This window comes from Patella vulgata, chromosome 6 (assembly GCF_932274485.2).
Source record: "Patella vulgata chromosome 6, xgPatVulg1.2, whole genome shotgun sequence".
Classification (NCBI taxonomy): Eukaryota; Metazoa; Mollusca; class Gastropoda; family Patellidae; genus Patella; species Patella vulgata.
The window spans coordinates 72600730-72623808 of record NC_065884.2 but is presented as its reverse complement, the minus strand read 5'-3'; the positions used below and the strand labels follow the sequence as shown (position 1 = coordinate 72623808).

General features: G+C 37.3%; 2 protein-coding genes across 2 annotated transcripts; both read left to right on the top strand.

Annotated features, from left to right (window-relative positions):
- The first annotated feature begins 34 nt into the window (after positions 1 to 34).
- LOC130010235 (prolyl 3-hydroxylase 1-like) lies at positions 35 to 11974 on the top strand. Its single transcript, XM_050555209.2, has 5 exons — positions 35 to 205; positions 1458 to 1608; positions 5607 to 5724; positions 6677 to 6749; positions 7807 to 11974. The coding sequence occupies exons 1-5, from the start codon at positions 203 to 205 to the stop codon at positions 8581 to 8583; spliced, it is 1122 nt and encodes a 373-aa protein (XP_050411166.1). The 5' UTR covers positions 35 to 202; the 3' UTR covers positions 8584 to 11974.
- Positions 11975 to 16103: 4129 nt separating this feature from the next.
- LOC126825566 (E3 ubiquitin-protein ligase TRIM33) lies at positions 16104 to 18471 on the top strand. The gene has a single exon (XM_050555223.2). The coding sequence runs from the start codon at positions 16913 to 16915 to the stop codon at positions 18362 to 18364; it is 1452 nt and encodes a 483-aa protein (XP_050411180.1). The 5' UTR covers positions 16104 to 16912; the 3' UTR covers positions 18365 to 18471.
- Positions 18472 to 23079: the final 4608 nt, after the last annotated feature.

Here is a 23079-nt window from a genome sequence, read left to right as displayed (position 1 = left end):
GGGGGGGGGGGGGTCACCTTCATTGCTGTATAGAGGCAAATGTCATTGAGGTGGAAGTGGGTGGTCTAGGTGGTTGTTAGGGGGAAGGGAGTCACCTACATTGCTGTATAAAGGCAAAGGTCATTGAGGTGGAAGTGGGTGGTCTAGGTGGTTGTTAGGAAGGGAGTCACCTACATTGCTGTATAAAGGCAAAGTCTTTGAAATGGTGAGTGTGTGTCTTCTACATTGGTGGGGGTGGGAGTAGGGTTTCCTCTACATTACTGTATTCATGCAAAGTCTTTGAGGTAGGAGTGGGGACCTCACCACTGCACTACCATTTATAGTCATTAGTATATATATTTCCTGTACATTATATACCTGTATCAAGATATATTTCCTCTACATTACCTGTATCAAGATATATTCTAGTCCTATACCTGAGTTACCTGAATAATATAACACAGTCATATTCTTAATCTCAATATTTTATAAAACTTAATAAGGATTTGGGTTTGACACAGACAGCATGGTTTAATTCATCAAGCATTGAGTTGATAGAAAAGGGAATATAAGGATCGCAAAGTAATATGCTAAACATGCTGCCAGGGAAGATAATAAATGTGATAGGCAAACATTTTTATATAGTAGATATGTTTAAGGGTATTGTGCACTGGACAGAATATGCCTATTCTTCCTTCTAGTTAACATTAAATTTATTTAAAAAATATTTTTACAACCTCCTTTCTTAACCCCAATCTCTCACTTTAGATCATTGAATCTGTAACAATAATTTAGTATTTATTTATTATACCAGAGCAAACTGTTTTCAGATTTAGTAATTATTGTATTTTTTCATGTTTATTTAAACTTTTGTCCCGGTAGAGCCGAGGAAAGTCTTGTGATTTGTCATACCCAGCTCCCGCTTGCCACAGGTGGCGTTTCGTTAACCCTATAAGGAAATTGTATCTCGAATGAGATGCAAAACATAAACTCGGAAACGCTGCTGTCCCGACAAAATTATCCTCCCTATTATTAAACATGTGACCATAGAAAACGAAATAAACTGTATGTTATATTCTTTCCTTCATATGGGGGTGTCTTTTGATCCCAGCGGTGTAGGTCACAAAAATAAGGGTTGTCTGTCCAACTTTATGGGTTTTCTCTGGGTCCACTGGTTTCCTACCAAAGCCAAAGAACCCTACACACAAGGAAATTATTGAAAAATAATCGAACCCTATATCTTTCCCTAAATGACCTTGCAGAAAGGACATTAAACCCAACCTTTCATTCCTCTCTGGTTTCTTCCTGCTGCTAAAGAGCCCTATGCCCAAGCGAATTATTGAAATAAAATTGAACCATATGTTTGTTCCAAAATGACCTAGTTTGTGTCCAGTGGATGTTAAATCTCTCTCTCTCTCTCTGTCTCTCTCTCTCTCTCTCTCTCTCTCATATTTTAACATGACTTACTATAATTACAGTTGGCTCATCTCCGTAAAATAAACAAAGAGGAAGTCAATTTATTCTTGGATTTAGCTGAGAAAGCGCGACTAATGGTAGAGAAATATTTCAACTTGACTCGACCTCTATATTTTGATTTTACTCATCTAGTGTGTAGAACAGCTATTGAGTGTAAGTTAAGGTTAATTATTTTTGGAAATTTCAACTCTATCAAGTAATTATATTATGGACACACGTCGAAACAAAATTTATATTAGAGGGAAACAAAATTTATATTAGAGGGAGCTATCAGCGTAGCAAGTCATAATTTATATTAGAGGGAGCTATCAGCGTAGCAAGTCATAATTTATATTAGAGGGAGCTATCGACGTAGCAAGTCATAATTTATATTAGAGGGAGCTATCGAGGTAACAAGTCATAATTTATATTAGAGGGAGCTATCGACGTAGCAAGTCATAATTTATATTAGAGGGAGCTATCGACGTAGCAAGTCATAATTTATATTAGAGGGAGCTATCGACGTAGCAAGTCATAATTTATATTAGAGGGAGCTATCGACGTAGCAAGGCATAATTTATATTAGAGGGAGCTATCGACGTAGCAAGGCATAATTTATATTAGAGGGAGCTTTCGACGTAGCAAGTCATAATTTATATTAGAGGGAGCTATCGACGTAACAAGCCAAAATTTATATTAGAGGGAAGCTATCGAGGTAACAAGCCAAAATTTATATTAGAGGGAGCTATCGACGTAACAAGCCAAAATTTATATTAGAGGGAAGCTATCGAGGTAACAAGCCAAAATTTATATTAGAGGGAGCTATCGACGTAGCAAGCCATAATTTATATTAGAGGGAGCTATCGACGTAGCAAGGCATAATTTATATTAGAGGGAGCTATCGACGTAGCAAGTCATAATTTATATTAGAGGGAGCTATCAGCGTAGCACGTCATAATTTATATTAGAGGGAGCTATCGACGTAGCACGTCATAATTTATATTAGAGGGAGCTATCGACGTAACAAGCCATAATTTATATTAGAGGGAGCTATCGACGTAGCACGTCATAATTTGTATTAGCCATAATTTATATTAGAGGGAGCTTTCGACGTAGCAAGTCATAATTTATATTAGAGGGAGCTATCAGCGTAGCACGTCATAATTTATATTAGAGGAAGCTATCAGCGTAGCACGTCATAATTTATATTAGAGGGAGCTATCAGCGTAGCACGTCATAATTTATATTAGAGGGAGCTATCAGCGTAGCACGTCATAATTTATATTAGAGGGAGCTATCAGCGTAGCACGTCATAATTTATATTAGAGGGAGCTATCAGCGTAGCATGTCATAATTTATATTAGAGGGAGCTATCAGCGTAGCACGTCATAATTTATATTAGAGGGAGCTATCAGCGTAGCACGTCATAATTTATATTAGAGGGAGCTATCAGCGTAGCACGTCATAATTTATATTAGAGGGAGCTATCAGCATAGCACGTCATAATTTATATTAGAGGGAGCTATCAGCGTAGCACGTCATAATTTATATTAGAGGGAGCTATCAGCGTAGCATGTCATAATTTATATTAGAGGGAGCTATCAGCGTAGCACGTCATAATTTATATTAGAGGAAGCTATCAGCGTAGCACGTCATAATTTATATTAGAGGGAGCTATCAGCGTAGCACGTCATAATTTATATTAGAGGGAGCTATCGACGTAGCAAGTCATAATTTATATTAGAGGGAGCTATCCGCGTAGGACGTCATAATTTATATTAGAGGGAAGCTATCGAGGTAACAAGCCAAAATTTATATTAGAGGGAGCTATCGACGTAGCAAGCCATAATTTATATTAGAGGGAGCTATCAGCGTAGCACGTCATAATTTATATTAGAGGAAGCTATCAGCGTAGCACGTCATAATTTATATTAGAGGGAGCTATCAGCGTAGCACGTCATAATTTATATTAGAGGGAGCTATCGACGTAGCAAGTCATAATTTATATTAGAGGGAGCTATCAGCGTAGCACGTCATAATTTATATTAGAGGGAGCTATCAGCGTAGCACGTCATAATTTATATTAGAGGGAGCTATCGACGTAGCAAGTCATAATTTATATTAGAGGGAGCTATCCGCGTAGCACGTCATAATTTATATTAGAGGGAAGCTATCGAGGTAACAAGCCAAAATTTATATTAGAGGGAGCTATCGACGTAGCAAGCCATAATTTATATTAGAGGGAGCTATCGACGTAGCAAGTCATAATTTATATTAGAGGGAGCTATCCGCGTAGCACGTCATAATTTATATTAGAGGGAGCTATCGACGTAGCAAGTCATAATTTATATTAGAGGGAGCTATCGACGTAGCAAGTCATAATTTATATTAGAGGGAGCTATCGATGTAGCAAGTCATAATTTATATTAGAGGGAGCTATCGACGTAGCACGTCATAATTTATATTAGAGGGAGCTATCGACGTAGCAAGTCATAATTTATATTAGAGGGAGCTATCAGCGTAGCAAGTCATAATTTATATTAGAGGGAAGCTATCGAAGTAGCAAGCCATAATTTATATTAGAGGGGATCTTTCGTCGTAGCAAGCCAAAATTTATATTAGAGGGAGCTATCAGCGTAGCACGTCATAATTTATATTAGAGGGAAGCTATCAGCGTAGCACGTCATAATTTATATTAGAGGGAAGCTATCGTCGTAGCAAGCCAAAATTTGTATTAGAGGGAAGTCAAAATTTATATTAGAGGGAACTATCGACGTAGCAAGTCATAATTTATATTAGAGGGAAGCTATCGAAGTAGCAAGCCATAATTTATATTAGAGGGGATCTTTCGACGTAGCAAGCCAAAATTTATATTAGAGGGAAGCTATCATCATAGCAAGTCATAATTTATATTAGAGGGAGCTATCGACGTAGCAAGTCATAATTTATATTAGAGGGAGCTATCGACGTAGCAGGTCATAATTTATATTAGAGGGAGCTTTCGACGTAGCAAGTCATAATTTATATTAGAGGGAGCTATCGATGTAGCAAGTCATAATTTATATTAGAGGGAGCTTTTGACGTAGCAAGTCATAATTTATATTAGAGGGAGCTTTCGACGTAGCAAGTCATAATTTATATTAGAGGGAGCTATCGACGTAGCAAGGCATAATTTATATTAGAGGGAGCTATCGACGTAGCAAGTCATAATTTATATTAGAGGGAGCTATCAGCGTAGCACGTAATAATTTATATTAGAGGGAGCTATCGACGTAGCAAGGCATAATTTATATTAGAGGGAGCTATCAGCGTAGCACGTCATAATTTATATTAGAGGGAGCTATCGACGTAGCAAGTCATAATTTATATTAGAGGGAGCTATCAGCGTAGCACGTCATAATTTATATTAGAGGGAGCTATCGACGTAGCAAGGCATAATTTATATTAGAGGGAGCTATCGACGTAGCAAGTCATAATTTATATTAGAGGGAGCTATCAGCGTAGCACGTCATAATTTATATTAGAGGGAGCTATCGACGTAGCACGTCATAATTTATATTAGAGGGAGCTATCGACGTAACAAGCCATAATTTATATTAGAGGGAGCTATCGACGTAGCACGTCATAATTTGTATTAGGCATAATTTATATTAGAGGGAGCTATCGACGTAGCACGTCATAATTTGTATTAGGCATAATTTATATTAGAGGGAGCTATCGACGTAGCACATCATAATTTATATTAGAGGGAGCTATCGACGTAGCAAGTCATAATTTATATTAGAGGGAGCTATCGACGTAGCAAGCCAAAATGGGGTTCCAGGTGCTTTTATCCCCTGAACAATTTTCAAACTAAAAAACACATATCTACAAATATCTACAAATTATTGGGGAAGGGGGTTCTGTTATGCTCTTTACTAATGGCTTTACATTATGTTGAAAGTTCTAATGTTTATATATTATATATTATAGTAAAATCTGGAGAAGAGATAGTTCTAATGTTTATATATTATATATTTCAGTGAAATCTGGGGAAGAGAAAGTTCTAATGTTTATATATTATATATTTCAGTGAAATCGGGGGAAGAGATAGTTCTAATGTTTATATATTATATATTTCAGTGAAATCGGGGGAAGAGATAGTTCTAATGTTTATATATTATATATTTCAGTGAAATCTGGCGAAGAGAGAGATGATTTAAGTCATCCTGTTCATGCTGATAATTGTATATTACAACCTGATGGATCATGTATTAAATCATTTCCTGCTTTTACCCAACGTGATTTCAGGTAGGCATATATACCCTCCCTTTCTTTACAGGTAGGAATATATACCCTCCCATTCTTTACAGGTAGGCATATATACCTTCCTTTTCTTCTTTGGACCTTACATATATATATACCTTACAGGTAGGCATATATATATATCTTAGGTAGGTATATATACCGTCGAGATATTATGATACATATATATACCCTCCCTTTCTTCTCTAGACATTACAGGTTGTTATTTAAGTTTTAAAAGTTTGACCCCTGTCTATCATTGTCAAAATGTTCATACATATGGCGAACATATAAGATTGAGATGTTTATCTGGGGACAATGAAGCGAATTCCTGTCCTTGGTCTCCGCCAATAGTCCCAACCCGTGACGGACCCTTTCATTATTTTCTATTTATCCCCCAATAATACATTCTACAGTGTAGATATCGCTTGTGTGATAAATTTCATAATCTACTGTGATATCTCCTTAGGGGATATCGCTTTACATGAATTTGATTGGTCAGTTGAAAAGGAACTACTTCTTTTTTTACTTTCAAAGAACAGTTCATTTTTTATTTTCAAAGAACCGTTCATTTTTTATTTTCAAAGAACGCTTCATTTTTTTTATTAAAAATGAACTATTTGACCTTGATGGTAACACTACTTCAATATAAAGGACTTTGCAATGGTTGAATTGCTGTCAAAAAATGATGTATCACTACGCCGTAATGTATTCAGGTTCAGTAAAAGTGAAATCTATAGCAAAGAAATATATTTATTTATTTGTGCATGTAAAAAAGGATTGAGTAATAAATAAAATTATCAACATTTGTGTCGATAAAGTAAAAAAAAGCGCGGCAGAGCTTCGTTTTTTTTTACTTTATCAACTTATGTTGATATTTTTTTTATATCAAAAAAGACGAGTAGGAGATTCTCTATGTACATGTATTTATTGATATTAATTTCAATTTTCATTCTAGCGCCATCTTGTATCTGAATGATGAGTTTGAAGGAGGAGAATTTTTCTTTGCACATTCCAACAAAACAGAACAGGTAGACATGAACAATATGGTGTTTTATTTTAATATGTCTTGTTGAACGGGTAGACATTTTTACCTGATCAGTTGGGGCCAGATAATTAACTATTAATCACAGGATTAGCGGAGGTGCTACGAGCTACGACAAGATTGTATCATTCAACAATGGCCATTGAATGTTCGATGTTTTTGTTAAATTTATAACTAAAACAATGACCACTGGCTGCGTTAGAGGAGTGACCGTTGATTTAAGAGATGTCGCTGAATAGGAGTTGCTGCTCGTACAGATTCTACTGTAGCTAAACCACTGAAGTTTTCTTGTTTTATTGGCAATTTAGAATGTTTGTAAATTTTGTGGCTGCTCATACAGATTCTACTGTATATATATAGGGGATTTTCCTTTGCCGAATGGTTAATGCATGTGCGTTTGATCACAAGGTCTGTCATTGAGTCAACGGACGTGGTGTCGATGCCCCGCTTGTATGTGACAAGGAACAGGGTTGCCTGTCCAGCCTCATGGGTTTTCTCCGGGTCCTCCGATTTCCTCCCACTTCTAAAGACCCTTACACACAAGCGGATTATTGAAATAAAATTTAACCATATGTTAGTCCCAAAATGACCTAGTTTGTGTCGAGTGGCCGTTAAACTATATGTTAGTCCTAAAATCTCTCTGGAAGCCACAGTGGCTCAGTGAGTAAGATACCATTTAACTAACCAGAAAGTCTGGTGTTTGGCCCAATCCATGTACACTAACCAGTGGGCGCTGGATTCGGTTCTAGTACAGGAACTAGATGGTCCAGGGTTTGATCCTGATGTAAGCATCTCAGGGTTTTACAGTGTGGTTTCCACCTTTCAGTGTAGCAAGACAGACAGCTTGGTGAGGAACAGCATCTTGTCTTTGAGATGAGATAAAATAAAATGAGGTCTCTCTCTCTCTCTCTCTCTCTCTTTCCCTCTCTCTCTCTCTCTCCTCTACCTATCCCGTTCCTGTCTCCCCCTTCTCTCTCTCGCTATGAAATCTAAACAGAGGAGAAAATATAGGATTAACTCAATATATTTTTTTTTTCTTTAAGGTTCAAGTCAAGCCAAGGTGTGGACGTCTGGTTGGTTTTGATTCAAAGGAATTCCATGGAGTAAAAGCTGTACGAAAGGGTCAGCGTTGTGCTCTGGCTCTGTGGTTTACGTTGAACCCAAACTATAAAGAATTGGCCCATGTTCAGGCCCGTAAGATCATCTCCAGGATATTTCAAGGAAATGCAGAGAAGGATCCACTCTCTGATTTGAACCTGGATAAAAAAGATGGAAAGAACGGAGAAAATAACAAAAAATCTACCGAGAGCCAAATGGATAAAGGTAAAAAATCTAACCACGATGATGAAGATATCAAAGAAGAAAATATTAGTAGACAAAGAGAAAATGACTCAGGAAAGGATGGCTCATCGCAGTCCGTGGACGAATCCGAAAGAATTTCAGATAAAAATACATTAAGTGATAGCGACATTTTTAAAGAAGAATCCGAAAGGATGATTTCTCAAAAAGTTGAATCAAATCAAGAATCAAAATTTATTGACTCCAACAGTGATAGTGATGTTTTCAAAATAACAGAAGAAGATGAGTTGGATTCTATGCGAATTTCAGAGATTGAAACGGAGACTGTGTCTGTGATGGATTCTGGACTGGAAGTCGAGGCTGATGGTGCTACATGCAGTAGTGACCTTGACAGCCAGGAAACCTGTGGTTTAAAATTCGAGCCAAAAATAGACATAAATATAAAAGTTGAAAAAGTTGGAAATCGTCATGGCGAAACATCCGAAAATAAAGAATCTCCTACCGAAAAAAATGATTTATAAAAAAAAAAAACGATTATTTTATTTCTTGTTTCGTTGTGGGTGCACGAGGGGTTCACTGTCAGCACTATCAGTGTCACGATTCCTTCCTTTCAGCACATCTTAAAAAATATGGATACCTTGATCTCAAAGATAAATAATCATATTTGATCAAAATCCTGGTCTCCTACTTTGAGTTGTTTTATTATTATTTGACGATACGAAGAGGCATGGAATGAACGAGACCCTATAGGTACCTATTTTTTTCCATATTCCAGAATCTCAGTCTACTACGCAGGGGATATTAATTATTATTTTTATTATGAATGCTTGACGAGATGAAGATGGTGTGAAATGAGTGGGACAGCTAGTGGAACCTGTTATTTCTGTGTTCCAGAATCTCAATCCACTACGCATGCGATATTAATTATTTTTATTATGAATGCTTGACAAGATAGTGTGGAATAAGTGGGACCCTTGTAGAACCTGTTATTTCTGTGTTCCAGAATCTCAGTCAACTATGCATGGAATTTTTTTATCTTTTTATTATCATATCTTTTAAATAGAGAGAATAGAGTGTAGACTGTAAAAATGTGAGTGAATAAGGCAGCCATTTTGATAATAATGGGCAGGTAACTCTCTGTAATTAATTGACAGGCTAGATCTATTTTTTAAGGCCAACTCAATTATCATCAAAGTCGCTGAGATGTAAATAAGATTAGGGCACCTGATTGTTGTTGGTGAGATTGTAGGTTAGGATTAGGGTAAGCATTAGGGCTAGGTCCAGGGTTAGGAGGGTTAGGGTTGGGATTAAAGCTAGCCCTGTTTATATCTCGTGACCTTTGACCATACTTGAAGTTGGCCTTATCAAATGGATCTAACCTCGTTTTGGAGTCTTACTATTAATAATAATCACCGACATTTACCTTTATTTTTGTCAATTTCACTTATCTATAATTTTATAATTTTTTTTTATCTTGGGTGTAGCCTTTATTTTTGTCAATTTCAGTTATCAATAATCTTATCAATATTTTTTTTTATGAAACCATAAATTTCTTGAATGTAGCCTTTATTTGTCAATTTCAATTATCAAAAATTTTATGAATTTTTTTTATGAAACCATAAATATCTTGGATGTAGATTGTGCATATCTGTAACGTATCTTTTCTTTATTGGTCACTTTTTGCAATATTTTGTGCGATATTGACAAAAGAAATGCATTGTACGTCCGTCCTTATCTGTATCATTAGTAGGATGGCCATTTTAAAATTTATGTGTAGCGACTGATATTATGTTCACTTTTTTTCTGTGAAAGCAGAAGTTTCTTGCTGTACATTATTACCTTATATATCTAACTTACTGACAGTTTATCTAATAGCAAACATTACTATACTCTGTAGTAACCTTAATAAAAATACATTATGCAAGAGCTAAATCTGCCTATTGCAGGTCTTTCTTTAGGCCTGAAATGTTATATAAATTATTAATTAGACATTAATTAACTGATCCAGGCCATAATCAACTCTAGATGGCATCGTATTTCTCCGATATTAAATAAATTAGAACAGTTAAGCCATATTTTGATTTAATATAAAAATGGAGGAGCGAGACTTATCTCAAACAACCAGTACGGTGGTTGCAATTATTGCACACTGTTAAATCTTCAAAGGCTAATATCTTCGTTCGCAATAGAGTAATTTGAATGAAATTTTCAATATTTTCCTTTTACATTATCTATTTTCAAACTATTATAGCAAGAATGGCTAGCTCTTTATCGAAATCTTACATAATTTATTTTTAATATAACCTATTGACAATTGATCTTATATCAAACATCAATTTATAGTCCCAGTGTAGTATAAGCATAAACCAGGGCCCGGTTTCTCAAAATCTTAACTAAAGATAAAATTATAATTTTAGTAGATACTTCAATTTTGATTGGCTAAGCACTAAAATTAATCTAATATTATCCAATCAAATTACTAAAATTTGGATTTTATCTTACTTAAAATTTCGTAAAACAGGCCTCCGGTCCCGGTTTTACATAGATTTCTCAGTTTTAAGTTAAGAAATGAAATGAAATGGGGTTTAACGTCCTACTGTTCTGCTCCTATACTGGGCTAATGAAGATGGGCATACACCATACAGTGTGCTATGAGGGAAATTTTGCCCGGGCAGCCTCACTATCACCTACTCTTATATCAAATTCCAACTGCCAAGGGATCTTTTACGTACATTCCAATGTATACACGGGACCTCAGTTTTTCGTATCATCCAAAGGACTAGACAGCTGTCCTTGTCAGGCCCTCAGTTCTGCACCACTGACATGGGGAAACCACGTCGGCAAATCCAGATGAACTTTCTCGGCTAATGCAGGGATCGAACACCCGACCTCCTGGCTAGCGAGCCAGCGTCTTAACCACCTGGCCACCGTGGCTCCCTTTTAAGTTCAGAATTTAATCAACTTTCAATCCCTATTTATGAGAAATATCTTGGTTCCAAAAGCACAAAACTTTGAACTTTGTTTCTTATTGATGTATTTGATACATTAAAACAACAAAACTTTTATAAAGGGCTATATTTTAGTTAAAATTAGGCAAACAATTTTGAGTAAATTCTTAACTAAGTCTGAGAATATTTTGTGAAACCAGGGCCAGATCTCTGGTTTAAGTCATAATTACCTGTCTTGACTGATTGGCATTAATTGATAATAACTTAGTAGATAATTCACCTGTCAGTCAATTAACATACCATGAAATTAGTAACATTTAAACACAATCATCACAGTGAAATATCTAGTTTTTCTGTGTTAGTTACTTTGATTATAAACATTTGAATAATGCCATAATATCTGGTTTATATAAGGACAATATGGTAGTTTTTTAGCATGCAAGCTTTATCATAAGGTCTGTCATTGAGTCAGCTGGTGGGGTTTCGATTCCCCTGTTGTACATGGCAAGGAGTAGGGTCGTCTGTCCAACCCCGTGGGTTTTCTCCAGGTCCTCCGGTTTCCTCCCACTGCTAAAGACCCCTACACGCAAGCGAATTATTGAAATAAAATTGAACCATGTGTTAGTCCCGAAATGACCTAGTTTGTGTCGAGTGGACGTTAAACCCATTTCTCTCTCTCTCTCTCTCGTATATCAAGTTTTGACTGACAGGTACTGGTTTTAAAGTGAAAGCTCTGATATGATGTGAAGGCAGGATAAACACAATTAAATTTAATAAGTCAGACTTTTTAATCTACGTCAATCCATCAATACTTACATATAGACAGCATTTATCAAAGTCCTAGTGTAGATTTGTATATCAATATTACACACAGATATGGAAAGCATTTATCAAATATATTTTCTATCATAAAGTTTTATTATTTTAATGACTGTGCAATAAATTAAATTTTATTCTAAGTGTATTTTAATCGTTGTTGTATTATTTTATATAAGATTTCTACTAGGAACAGATTGACAGAAAGTTGGATTCAATTGTTTTTGTAACTAAAGGTCCGTCATTGAGTCAAGTGATGAGGTGTCAATCCCTCGCTAGTATGAGCCAAGGAGTAGGGGGTCCCCTGTCCAATCTTGTGTGTTTTCTCCATGTATCTAAAGTACTTACTTTTCAAAAGATTACAGAAATGAGATTGCATATTTGGCAGAAAGCTGATAATCAATTGTAGTAGGAAAGCGAAAATAATTGGGTTTAAGTCTACTCAACACAAACTGAGTCATATTTGGACTAACATATGGTTCTATTTTATTTCAATACCTTTTGGTATGTTAATAAACAAGTGCCTTAGATACAAAAACAGTTAATTCCAGTTTTCTACAACTTTTTTTTCAGGTACATGGTACATAGGTAAGCGGTCAGTCCGGTCGATTTACTGGTCCATATAGGTTTATTTTTACAAATGAGTTATATTTCTTTACTAATGGTTGGTGTCACATGGTAGAGAATATATCGTGACATTTTAGGACAAGGATCCGGGACCCCAGCTTTACTCATCTTGTTGAGGGGTTGGATGGCTGAATGGTTACCATGTGCATGCTGTATCATAATGCCTGTCATTGAGTCAACTAGCGTGGTTACGAATCACTGATTGTACGTGACAAGGAGGAGTAATGCCGCCTGTCCATCCTCGCGGGCTTTCTCTGGGTCCTCCGATTTCCTCCCACTGCTAAAGACCCGTACGCGCAAGCAAATTATTGAAATAAAGTTGAACCATATATTAGTCCCGAAATGACCTAGTTTGTTCGCATAGGCGTACAGGCTCGATGACAGCTAGGGGGGCAGAACTCGAGAGCGCCGGTCTTCCTTGAGAGGCGAAGAGAGCGGAGCTTACCCTGCCCCACCCCCCCCTCAGGTGGCTGACTCGAATTCCAATCAATCGTTTACAGTCCACGAAGACGGGACCGTTGGGAGAAAATTTTGAAAATTTAACTGCCACAAACGCGTTTTCCTGCTATTCCAGCCTGTGAATACAGCAACTTCAATTTGGTCCAATATAGCCTACCTGGCTGACCGGAATTCCAAACAACCAATCAATCGTCGCTGGTTTCGGGGGTATACCCTCCCGGAGAGAAAATTTTGAAAATTTAACCACCGCAAATGCGTTTTCTGCTATTCTAGCACGTGTAAACTCCAAAAGTATCCAATGGTTTTGTAACCGAAATTCCACTCTGAATTCCAACCATCCAATCAGACTGTTGCAGCTGCATTCACAAATAATAATTGATGCCCGAAAAATGTCGCACAGAGTAGAGTGACTCCAGACATCATTTTTTAATCCATAGTCAACTCTGTACAAATTCGTGGCATTCAATTAAAAGAAAAGTAAAATTAGTGTTATATTAGGGCTCGATGACAGTAAGGCAAGCAAAACTAGAAATGCCCGAAAAAATTTCGGGTTTACAGACAGCGGTGCCGGTTTTCTTCGAGAGGCGAAGAAGCGGAACTGACCTTGTATGGACCCCGCAAGAAAATTTTGGAATATTTGACAGCCGCAAACGCGTTTTCCTGCTATTCCAGCCCGTAAAATTAGTGTTTTATTAGATTTCAGGCACTTTATTTTGCCAAGCAGATGAAATAAATTTTTGTTTTCACTTTACCCGTTTGCCCGAAAAGTCAGCTTGCCCGAAAGTTAGGGGGGCAGCTCCTGCCCCCCTGGCTCGTACGCCTATGTTTGTTCGTGTGGACGTTAAACCCCATTTCTCTCCCCCTCTTCTTGATGGCAATGTTCTTAGACAATAGCTCAAGGTTCTGCCAATTCATGAACGATCAACATGAATTTTGAACATTTTGCATCGATGGACAAACTTCGAATTTTTTTTTATGTGACGTCACAATTCCACGATGGCTGTGATGACGTCATGCATGGTTCCTGGGCCATATTATACGGGGGTATTTTTATATCATTATCAACATATCTGTGAAAGTTTGAATCTTAAATAGGAATCGGCCCAAATGTTTGTTAATACCATTAACAAGAGATGTTTATTTTAATGTGATTTAATCATTGGTCATCACTTAGATTTAAGTTGATATCAATGTATCACGATGGCCTAGACGATAGACCTTTTCCTTGTCGATGGTGTTATAAATTCCTGCTCTAGGATAATTCGTCCCCAGACAACTCGTCTCCGGAAATTCGTCCCAAGACAATTCATCCCCGAGTACAATTCGTCTCCGGACAATTCGTATCAGGACTATAGGACTATTCATCCCCTTGGATATTCGGGGACGAATTGTCTGGGACGAATTATCCGGGGGCGAATAGTCCTATAGGGCGAGTTGTCTGGGAACGAGTTGTCCGGGGACCAATTGTCCCGTACCCATAATTTCCTTGTCCTAGACAATCGTGTTGGTGTTTTTAGCATCTATCTGCTGTCCACATATCCTGATAATATTTATTTTTATACGCCCACATTTTCATGTGGACGTGCCCACATTTTCATGTGGACGTATATTGTCGTCGTCCCTGTCCGTCCGTCCGTGCACAATTGTTTGTGAACAGTCTACAGGTCACAATTTTTATCCGATTTCAATGAAACTTGAAATATAGGTTTATCACCCTACGATCTCGGCTCCTTTCGATATTGGCATCTATCGGACCGTAACTTCATGGATTATGGCCCCTGATTGTACGAAAAATCACGTTTTTGGCTTGTGAACACTGTAGAGGTCACAATTTTTATCCGATTTTGTTGAAACTTGAAATGTAAGTTTATAACCCAAAGATCGCGGTTCCTTTCGATATTTGCGCATATCGGACAATAACGTCCTGAATTATGGCCCCTGATTGTACGGAAAATCACGTTTTTAGCTTGTGGAACCTATAGAGGTCATAATTATTACCCGATTTAAAAAATCATATTATTATATCACCGTTACACCCTAAGGACGACTGAGTTCGAATTTCGTGAAAATCGGCCAAAAACTGACAGACAAAATGGCTGCCCCTCGTTCTCAAATTGCGTAAAAATATGGTATATCAACCCTATAGAGGTCACAATTTTTATCCGATTTTGTTGAAACTTGAAATGTAAGTTTATAACTCAAAGATCTTGGTTCCTTTCGATATTTGTGCATATCGAATTGTAATTTCCTGAATTATGGCCCTTGATTGTAGGAAAAATCACTTTCGTTTTAGCTTGTTTTCTATCCATCTCTCGAAAATGTGGGCGTATCCTGCCTGGCAGCCGCTGGTAAATTTTACATATTGAGATTACATATTTAAATATGGATTTTCTATCATCTTCAGTTAACTCCATGAAATATTTTCTTCAATAAAAATATTGTAAAAGTTGATATGAAAGATGTATTTGAGTTGTCTGTATCAAAGGATACTATGTTCGAGTGTAATATGTTTATCATCAGAAAGAGAGAGAAATGGGGTTTAACACTCGACACAAACTAGGTCATTTCGGTACTAACACATGGTACCATTATAATTTAATATTTTGAATGACAATATTGTTATTAAACGAAAAAGCTAACGATATGCATCTTTTTAAGGTCAATTTTACACCAACTGATTTCTTTAAAACGCCATCTCAAACGCCCCATCACCACCCAGATTCGGAATCTGCGCAAACAACGGGTCTAGAAAAAACTTGGTCTCATAAATTCACAGGTCGGGTGGCGATCACGCCCCCGCCCCCTCACAAGCCCTTCTGCCACCGGACTACCTCCGGCTACGCACGGCCCCCTCCCACCACAAGACCTTCTGCCACCGGACTACCCCCGGCCACGCACCCGTTGCTGGGTACCACGTCAGCTTAGTCGGGTGACACACACATGACCTCTTTTAACAGATTTTTTATGGCTGGTGTATTCCCTCTCGGATACAATGTTTTGAGAATGATTTGAAGTAAATTTTGATAGATTAATTAGTCTGTATATTTAACAATAGACTGTTTACGTCTTTAATCGTGTTGAACATATCGCGTGCGATGGCTAATTATAGCCTCATTGATCTCGACTTTTCTGCTGTGTATTCCCGCTCTGCGTGCCCTAGCGAGAAATCCGTCCGGGACAAGTCACTGAAGTGTGCACATTCGCTGTGGCATGTGCAACTTTTAATAGGACATATTTTGGCTGTGCGGGGCACCAGTATGTATATATAACTTACAAGTTATGATTGAATATGGTACACACGTGACTTGTTGATAATATTCTAGATATAGATCTAGCGTGATATTTCAATGTGAAAATAAAAGTTGAGTTTCTGAGAAACTGGAGCAAGTTTAATTATATTGACCCTAGCAGGCTGACACAAGGACGAATAAATGTACAAATTGGGTGGTTTGTACGACAAATTTTTACATTGATGTTGATTGAAACAAAGCGTGAAATATCACCGACCGGGGAAGTAAATATATCTCAAATAGTTGTTGTTTAAAATCACGTGATCGATGACACCGGAGTCAAGGAAAAATAAGGCGCCCAGGTGTGACGAGAGACAAGAACGTTTGCTGGCGAGAAGGAGTATTTGTCTTGATGTCATAGTGATCTAGTAAGAGTATTTACCTGTAAGACTGTAGACTATAGTGTTTTAATCCTTTTGATTTATATACGGTATGTTATATGCCGCGTTTATATACCGGGGTCAAGGCAAGATAAAGTGCTCGAGGTGACTTAAATAAGAGAAGGAGATGTTGTGTTGTTGTTAGTGATCTAGCAGACTATGTACCTGGAAGACTGTAGATAAGAGGTGTTGATGTTATAGTGATCTAGCAGACTATTTACCTGGAAGACTGTATAGCGTTTCAATCCTTCTAGTATATTGAACCAACTAGTTCATTCTATAGCTTTATCTAGTTTCAACTCGTATTTGGTGTAACTAGTGTATTTAAACATGGCTGAACAGACAGACAAGGATTTGTGTAGTATTTGTTTACACGAATTTCAGTTACCTGTAATTCTCGGCTGTCGGCACACGTTCTGTTTCATCTGTTTAGAAGATTATATGAAGAAAACCTCTACAACTAAAGGCCAGTTCCAATGTCCGTTATGTCTGTGTCTTATAGACGGGGGTAAACTAAACATTGAGGTCAATTCTACTATTCCACAATGTGATGTATGTACTGAAGATACATCTCAATACTTTTGTCGAGACTGTGATCAATATTTATGTAAATCGTGTAAAACCACGCACAATAAGTTAAAATCTTGTAAAGACCACGTTCTTTGTCGATATGATGATACACAAGTCTGTCAACAATCAAACAAATCAATGCAAGGAAAGACCCCAGCCACTTCCGTGACACATCCGAAAGATTTCTGTCCAAACCATGAAGGAGAGACAGTAAACATCTACTGTAAAGGTTGTTTACTAGCCGTTTGTTTCAACTGTTTGGTGGCCGATCATAACGGACATAAGTTTTTAGATTTAAAGAAAGATGAGGTCCGACAAAGTATCAGGCAAGACTTAAAAACGCTAAATGAAGATTTAGAAAAACAAATTACCGATTTTCAGAAACATTATGATAATTTAAATAGTAAGTTAACTGAAGTCAAAAACTTTACAAAAACAGAATGCGACAAAGTGGATACACAGGTGAAAAAAATCTGCTCAGAATTTCGTAAAATCGGGGAAAATATTAAAAAGGAAATGAAGAAATCTAGTGAAAAGGAAGAATCCAAATTTGGGAAACTAATGGAAGACATTAAAAGACTAACAGAAGATTTAAAAGTCAGTGTTAAATATTCAGTGAATGTTTTAGAAGATTCTTCCATTGTTCAAGTTTTGCAAAGATTACTTAAAGTTAGACAGGAGAAAGATGAAAATTGTTGTAGAAAATTGGATATACCTGATGTAAGATATTCAACATTTCAAGTAGCAGAGATAAATAAAACTTTGTTAACTAATCAACTTGGTAAAATTGTAAGTTGTCATCAGAATATGTTTAAAGATATTTTTGATCTACAAAATGTGCCAGGGACCGGTCAGGGTTTCTATTATGGTAAACACCATGTAGTTTCAGGTTTTACATGGAGTATCACTGTGTATAAAGGCTCATCATCATTACGTGCTTTGTTATATCTTACAGATGTAGAAGATAAAACTATTACGTCATGTAAAATTGACGTCACATATAAAGTCATAAATAAAACAGATAATAGACAATCTGTAGTTAAACAATGCAATGGGACTGTTGAACCTGGTTGTCAGTATGCATACTGTTATACTGATATTATTGACTGGAAGAGACTCAGTAATCCTGTCAGTGGATTTATTGATGATCATAAAAACTTTACAATTCAGGTAACAGTTAATAAAATAACTGACATTAAAAGACGTGAATAATAAGGTTACTGTTATTCGGATTAAAACCAATAATTGAACGGGTGGCTGAATTATCTTTAAATAATCTAATTATTATGATGCAGGGAGATAAACTATTTTCTTGTTGACTCCACATTGTCATATGTTTCTCAATAGACCGATAAATAGTAGTGGATCTAGGTGCGGGTTGGGGGGGGGGGGCGTTTCCAAATCTTTGGCGCCATCCACAATCCCACCCACAATGAATGTCAACAAAATACTGGCCATCTATGCGCCCCTGTAAAACATAGATTGTATTACCTATATAGTTGTTAGCCGATCGTTATCTCCACGGAAGGCAGTTTTATGCAAGTTGACATAATGTTCATGTCATATTATGACATATCCCCCGCAGTGTTTCGTTTGATTAGAGCTAATCCCACTAAACACTGCTTTAATGGAAGTAAACTTCTGTTCCAAATTAATACTGGTCAATAGTCCGATTAACAACTAATAGCTGACTGCGTAACTATATGATTACGCTTTAAACAGAGCGCCTAATTGGACCAAATATGTTTACATAACGTTACGGCATGACTCACGATTTTATTATGCACAATTAACCAGTGCATAGCATAATATTGCAGAAAAAATAATTGCGTGACATTAACACGGATACAATATAAACAATACTGTATGAAGACGAACATGACTTTCGCCGTTTTTAATACCTTAAATCACTGTCCAAAGTTTAAGGGAAGAACCACGATTAAACGAAGAACTGCCATGTTGCTGTACTTAGAATAGATGTGATTGAACGGGAAGAACAGATACACTCTCTCAAAAGCTCAAATATCATACGCCAATCCACCAATCCAGCAATGGGCAGAGAGGGATTTCTCGGGCCATTGCTTCAGGAATATGTATTATGATTGTTATTGAGTTTGTAGTTATTTGTTTGTGAACCTTAGGGCAGTGGCGTAGCCATGATGTTTGTGAATGGGGTTGGGTGGGGGCGTGAATGGATATTTCTAGGAAAATTTGAGACAATTTCTTGGCATTTGAGTTCAGTGATGGGAGCAAATTCTTGTCACCAATGCCTTCCAATTCTGCTTGTTGTTTGAGAGTTGACAGAACATTTGTACAATCTGTCCCCCCACGACCTACACACTAGTGGTACTACTAACAACTGGGTGGTTCGCTACAACCATGCATATGATAGTGACGAGATAGCATAAGACCACAAAGAAATTGGTATAATGGATTCGAGCGCCGTAGGCGCGGATATATGTTAGAACTGAGCTTTTAATTTTCTGGGACTGGGCCCCTGCTTAAGTAGCGCTTACTCTGTCTCGGGGGGGAGGGGGAGGGGGCGATTCTGGGAGAGATATATTGGCTACCTTTATAGACTTTATGATTAAGAAATACGTTCCCACAGCTGCCATGTCTCAACAGCAGATTGTCTGAAATGAAAACTTGTATTTTGATCAAATTGAATTCATACGGATGTAGCAACTTTAACAAATCTAAACTGGATCGTGTTAACAAGCTTTTCCTGACATAAAATAAATCCCTAAAACAGAAAATCTTAGACTGATGAAAATCAACAGGATTTATCCCCCTCTCGACTACAACAGAAAAATCTTAGATTGATGAAAATCAACAGGATTTATCCCCGTCGCGGACCATCGGTAAACGATTGGGGTCGTCCTCTCGTAATCCCAATAATTCACACCAAATCTGAACAAATCCGTTACAATTTGCAGCCTTTATCGCATTAACAAGATTTGGGGATACATTTTTGTCCCTGTAACAGATAATCAAATTTGAAACAAATCCGTTAATACTGTAGTTTCTATCGAGCTAACAATGTTTTACGGAAAAGGCGGTGTTAATTCAGGAAAGGTCATAGCAGTCATGCTCTTGTGACCCAAATGCTTCACACCCCATTGTATTCTCCATCTTCATTAGCCCACTCGGAGCAAAAACAAAAACATAGGACGTTAAACCCCATTTCATTCCAATTGTAACCTCTATCGCGCTAACCAGCCAATTTTATTGTTGACCGACGGACGGACACAGAAGACGGCATATATACAAATCTATAAACAGGATTTGATGGTCATATTAGAACAACATCCGCATGGAAATGAAATGAAATGGGGTTTAACGTCCCACTGTTTTGCTCCGAACTGGGCTAATGAAGACGGGCATACGCCATAAAGTGTGCTATGAGGGAAATTTTGCCCGGACAGCGGCACTACGGTCTACTCTTATATCGAATTCCAAGTGTCAAGGGATCTTTTACGTGCACGCCAATGTGTACACGGGACCTCGGCTTTTCGTCTCATTCGAAAGGCTAGATAGCTGTCCTTGTCAGGCCCTCCGTCCTGCATCACTGACAAGGGGGAAACCACGCTGGAAAATCTGGATGAACTTTCTCGGCCAATGCAGGGATCGAACACCCGACCTCCACGCTAGATGACAGATTTTAAATACCGCTAGAAAAGTTTATATCATAATCAGACTGTAGACCTACTTAATTAACATCCCACGTTAATATGACTGTAGACCTACAAATTAACATCTCCCGTTCATCAGAGTGTAGACCTACAAATTAACATCCCATGTCAATATAGACCTACAAATTAATATCCCACGTCAATCAAAGTGTAGACCTACAAATTAACATCCCATGTCAATCATGTTGTACAAATTAACACCCTACGCCAGTCAGACAGAAAAGATTTACATCCGATGATAAACAGATTGTACAAATTGTATAAATTATAAAAAATAATCTAAAAGACGAAAAAAACCCCGTGTAATTTAGGGTGGTGATGGGGAGTATTTGAAATATCGCTTGTGTTTGATACACACAAGAAAATGGTGTCCACAGAATCACGAGTCTCAAATGGTAAAGTTTTATAATTTGAATAATCAACAATTTCTACAGAAGGTTGCAATATCACTTGGCATATATAGTCATTAAAAAACTTATATATACATAAACAACTTATTAATATAAATACCCTGGTGTAGAAGTTAAGACATGTTGTTTATTCAACCACCGGAAAAATAACAGTAATGTACATAATGTACATATACGGTGTGGTTGGGCTATTTTTAGTAACATTATGCATGTAGAACGCGTGCCCCCAACATGTACATCAAGCAGACGACAGAAGTAGATAATATGAATTTACAGACGATCTATGTATTAACAATAATATGTCACCCTTGTTTATAAAATTTTACAACTATAATCAAAAGAAACTATACTTTTTTTTAGTAGAAACTAATATCATGTTAATCTACAATATTTATAATAATTTATTTTAATGTACATAAATATATGCAATTTAAAACACACACACTTTTATAGATTGACTACGTCTTGGTTTAATACTTGTAACGTTTCAATACTCTTACAGGTATCTTTATCAGAAGCGGATTTAAGGGGGCGCGCGCAAGTGCCCTTTTTTACTGCTGAAAGTGCCCTTTCTCATACCCAAATATGTCCGTTCCGCAGTGATCCCAAATTACTCAAACCATCGATTCAAACACACCAGTCTGGTCTAATTAATGCTTTCACTTTCAAACGAATTCTTGTTGTTTAGCTGACGGTGCCCTAATCCTATAGAGTGGCTATAGACAGACATCTTGTGGAATCGGCGGCGTATACACTCATGCCCATCACCGACGCACATGAGTGCAACTTGATGTAGCATTGTTTCATGTGTGGACAGTACAAAGTACAAGTTACAAGGCTTAAATAGTGAAGTGGCTAGGGAAAAGATTCGTCTTTTTTCCCATCATAATGCCTCGCTCGCCTTGACAATTTTCGAGTCGCATGTTCAACTGGCTTTTTTGCTAGATTTTAAGGCTATTTTTCAACGATTTCCGAACGTTTACTTAGACGAAAATATCAGCCAAATAGCTCTTGGAATGGCTACAGATGCAAGGAAATGACGGATAATTTTCTTGGGGACCCCCCCCCCCCAAAAAAAAATCCCCTCTCAGCGGCGTGCCCCGTCTCCGCGGTCAGTGCCCCCATTTTGCGGCGCCCCCCCCTTTTCAAAATTCCTAGATCCGCCCCTGTTTATCAAGCAATGTTATTAATTGACAACTGTCAACTCTCTTTGATATAAATAGAAATTGTTTCATGAATAGGTTATCTTTGTACAATAAGAAATTTTGACATAAACCTGATTTCAAAAGATTATTAAAATCAGTAAACAGAATATCTGATGTTTAAAGCTGATGAGGGAGTTTATATCCACTGTAAAATACAATATAGTAAAAGTTGAATCTCTAAAATGGATATCAGTCCATAAATGATTCAATTCCGTTCAATATTTACACAGATATGGTGAATTGGAACAGTTCGCACATTCTGCATCCACAGTAGACAATATATTTAACATCTATTGATGGGTCTCATTGTAATCTGATCGATACCAACCGAGGAGATTTGGTACCGTTGATACGAACCCAGGTGATTATATACCTTTGATACCACCCCAGGTGATTATATACCGTTGATACCAACCCAGGTGATTATATACCTTTGATACCAACCCAGGAGATTATATACCGTTGATACCAACCCAGGGGATTATATACCGTTGATACCAACCCAGGTGATTATATATCTGTGATACCAATCCAGGTGATTATATACCTTTGATACCACCCCAGGTGATTATATACCTTTGATACCAACCCAGGTGATTATATACCTTTGATACCAACCC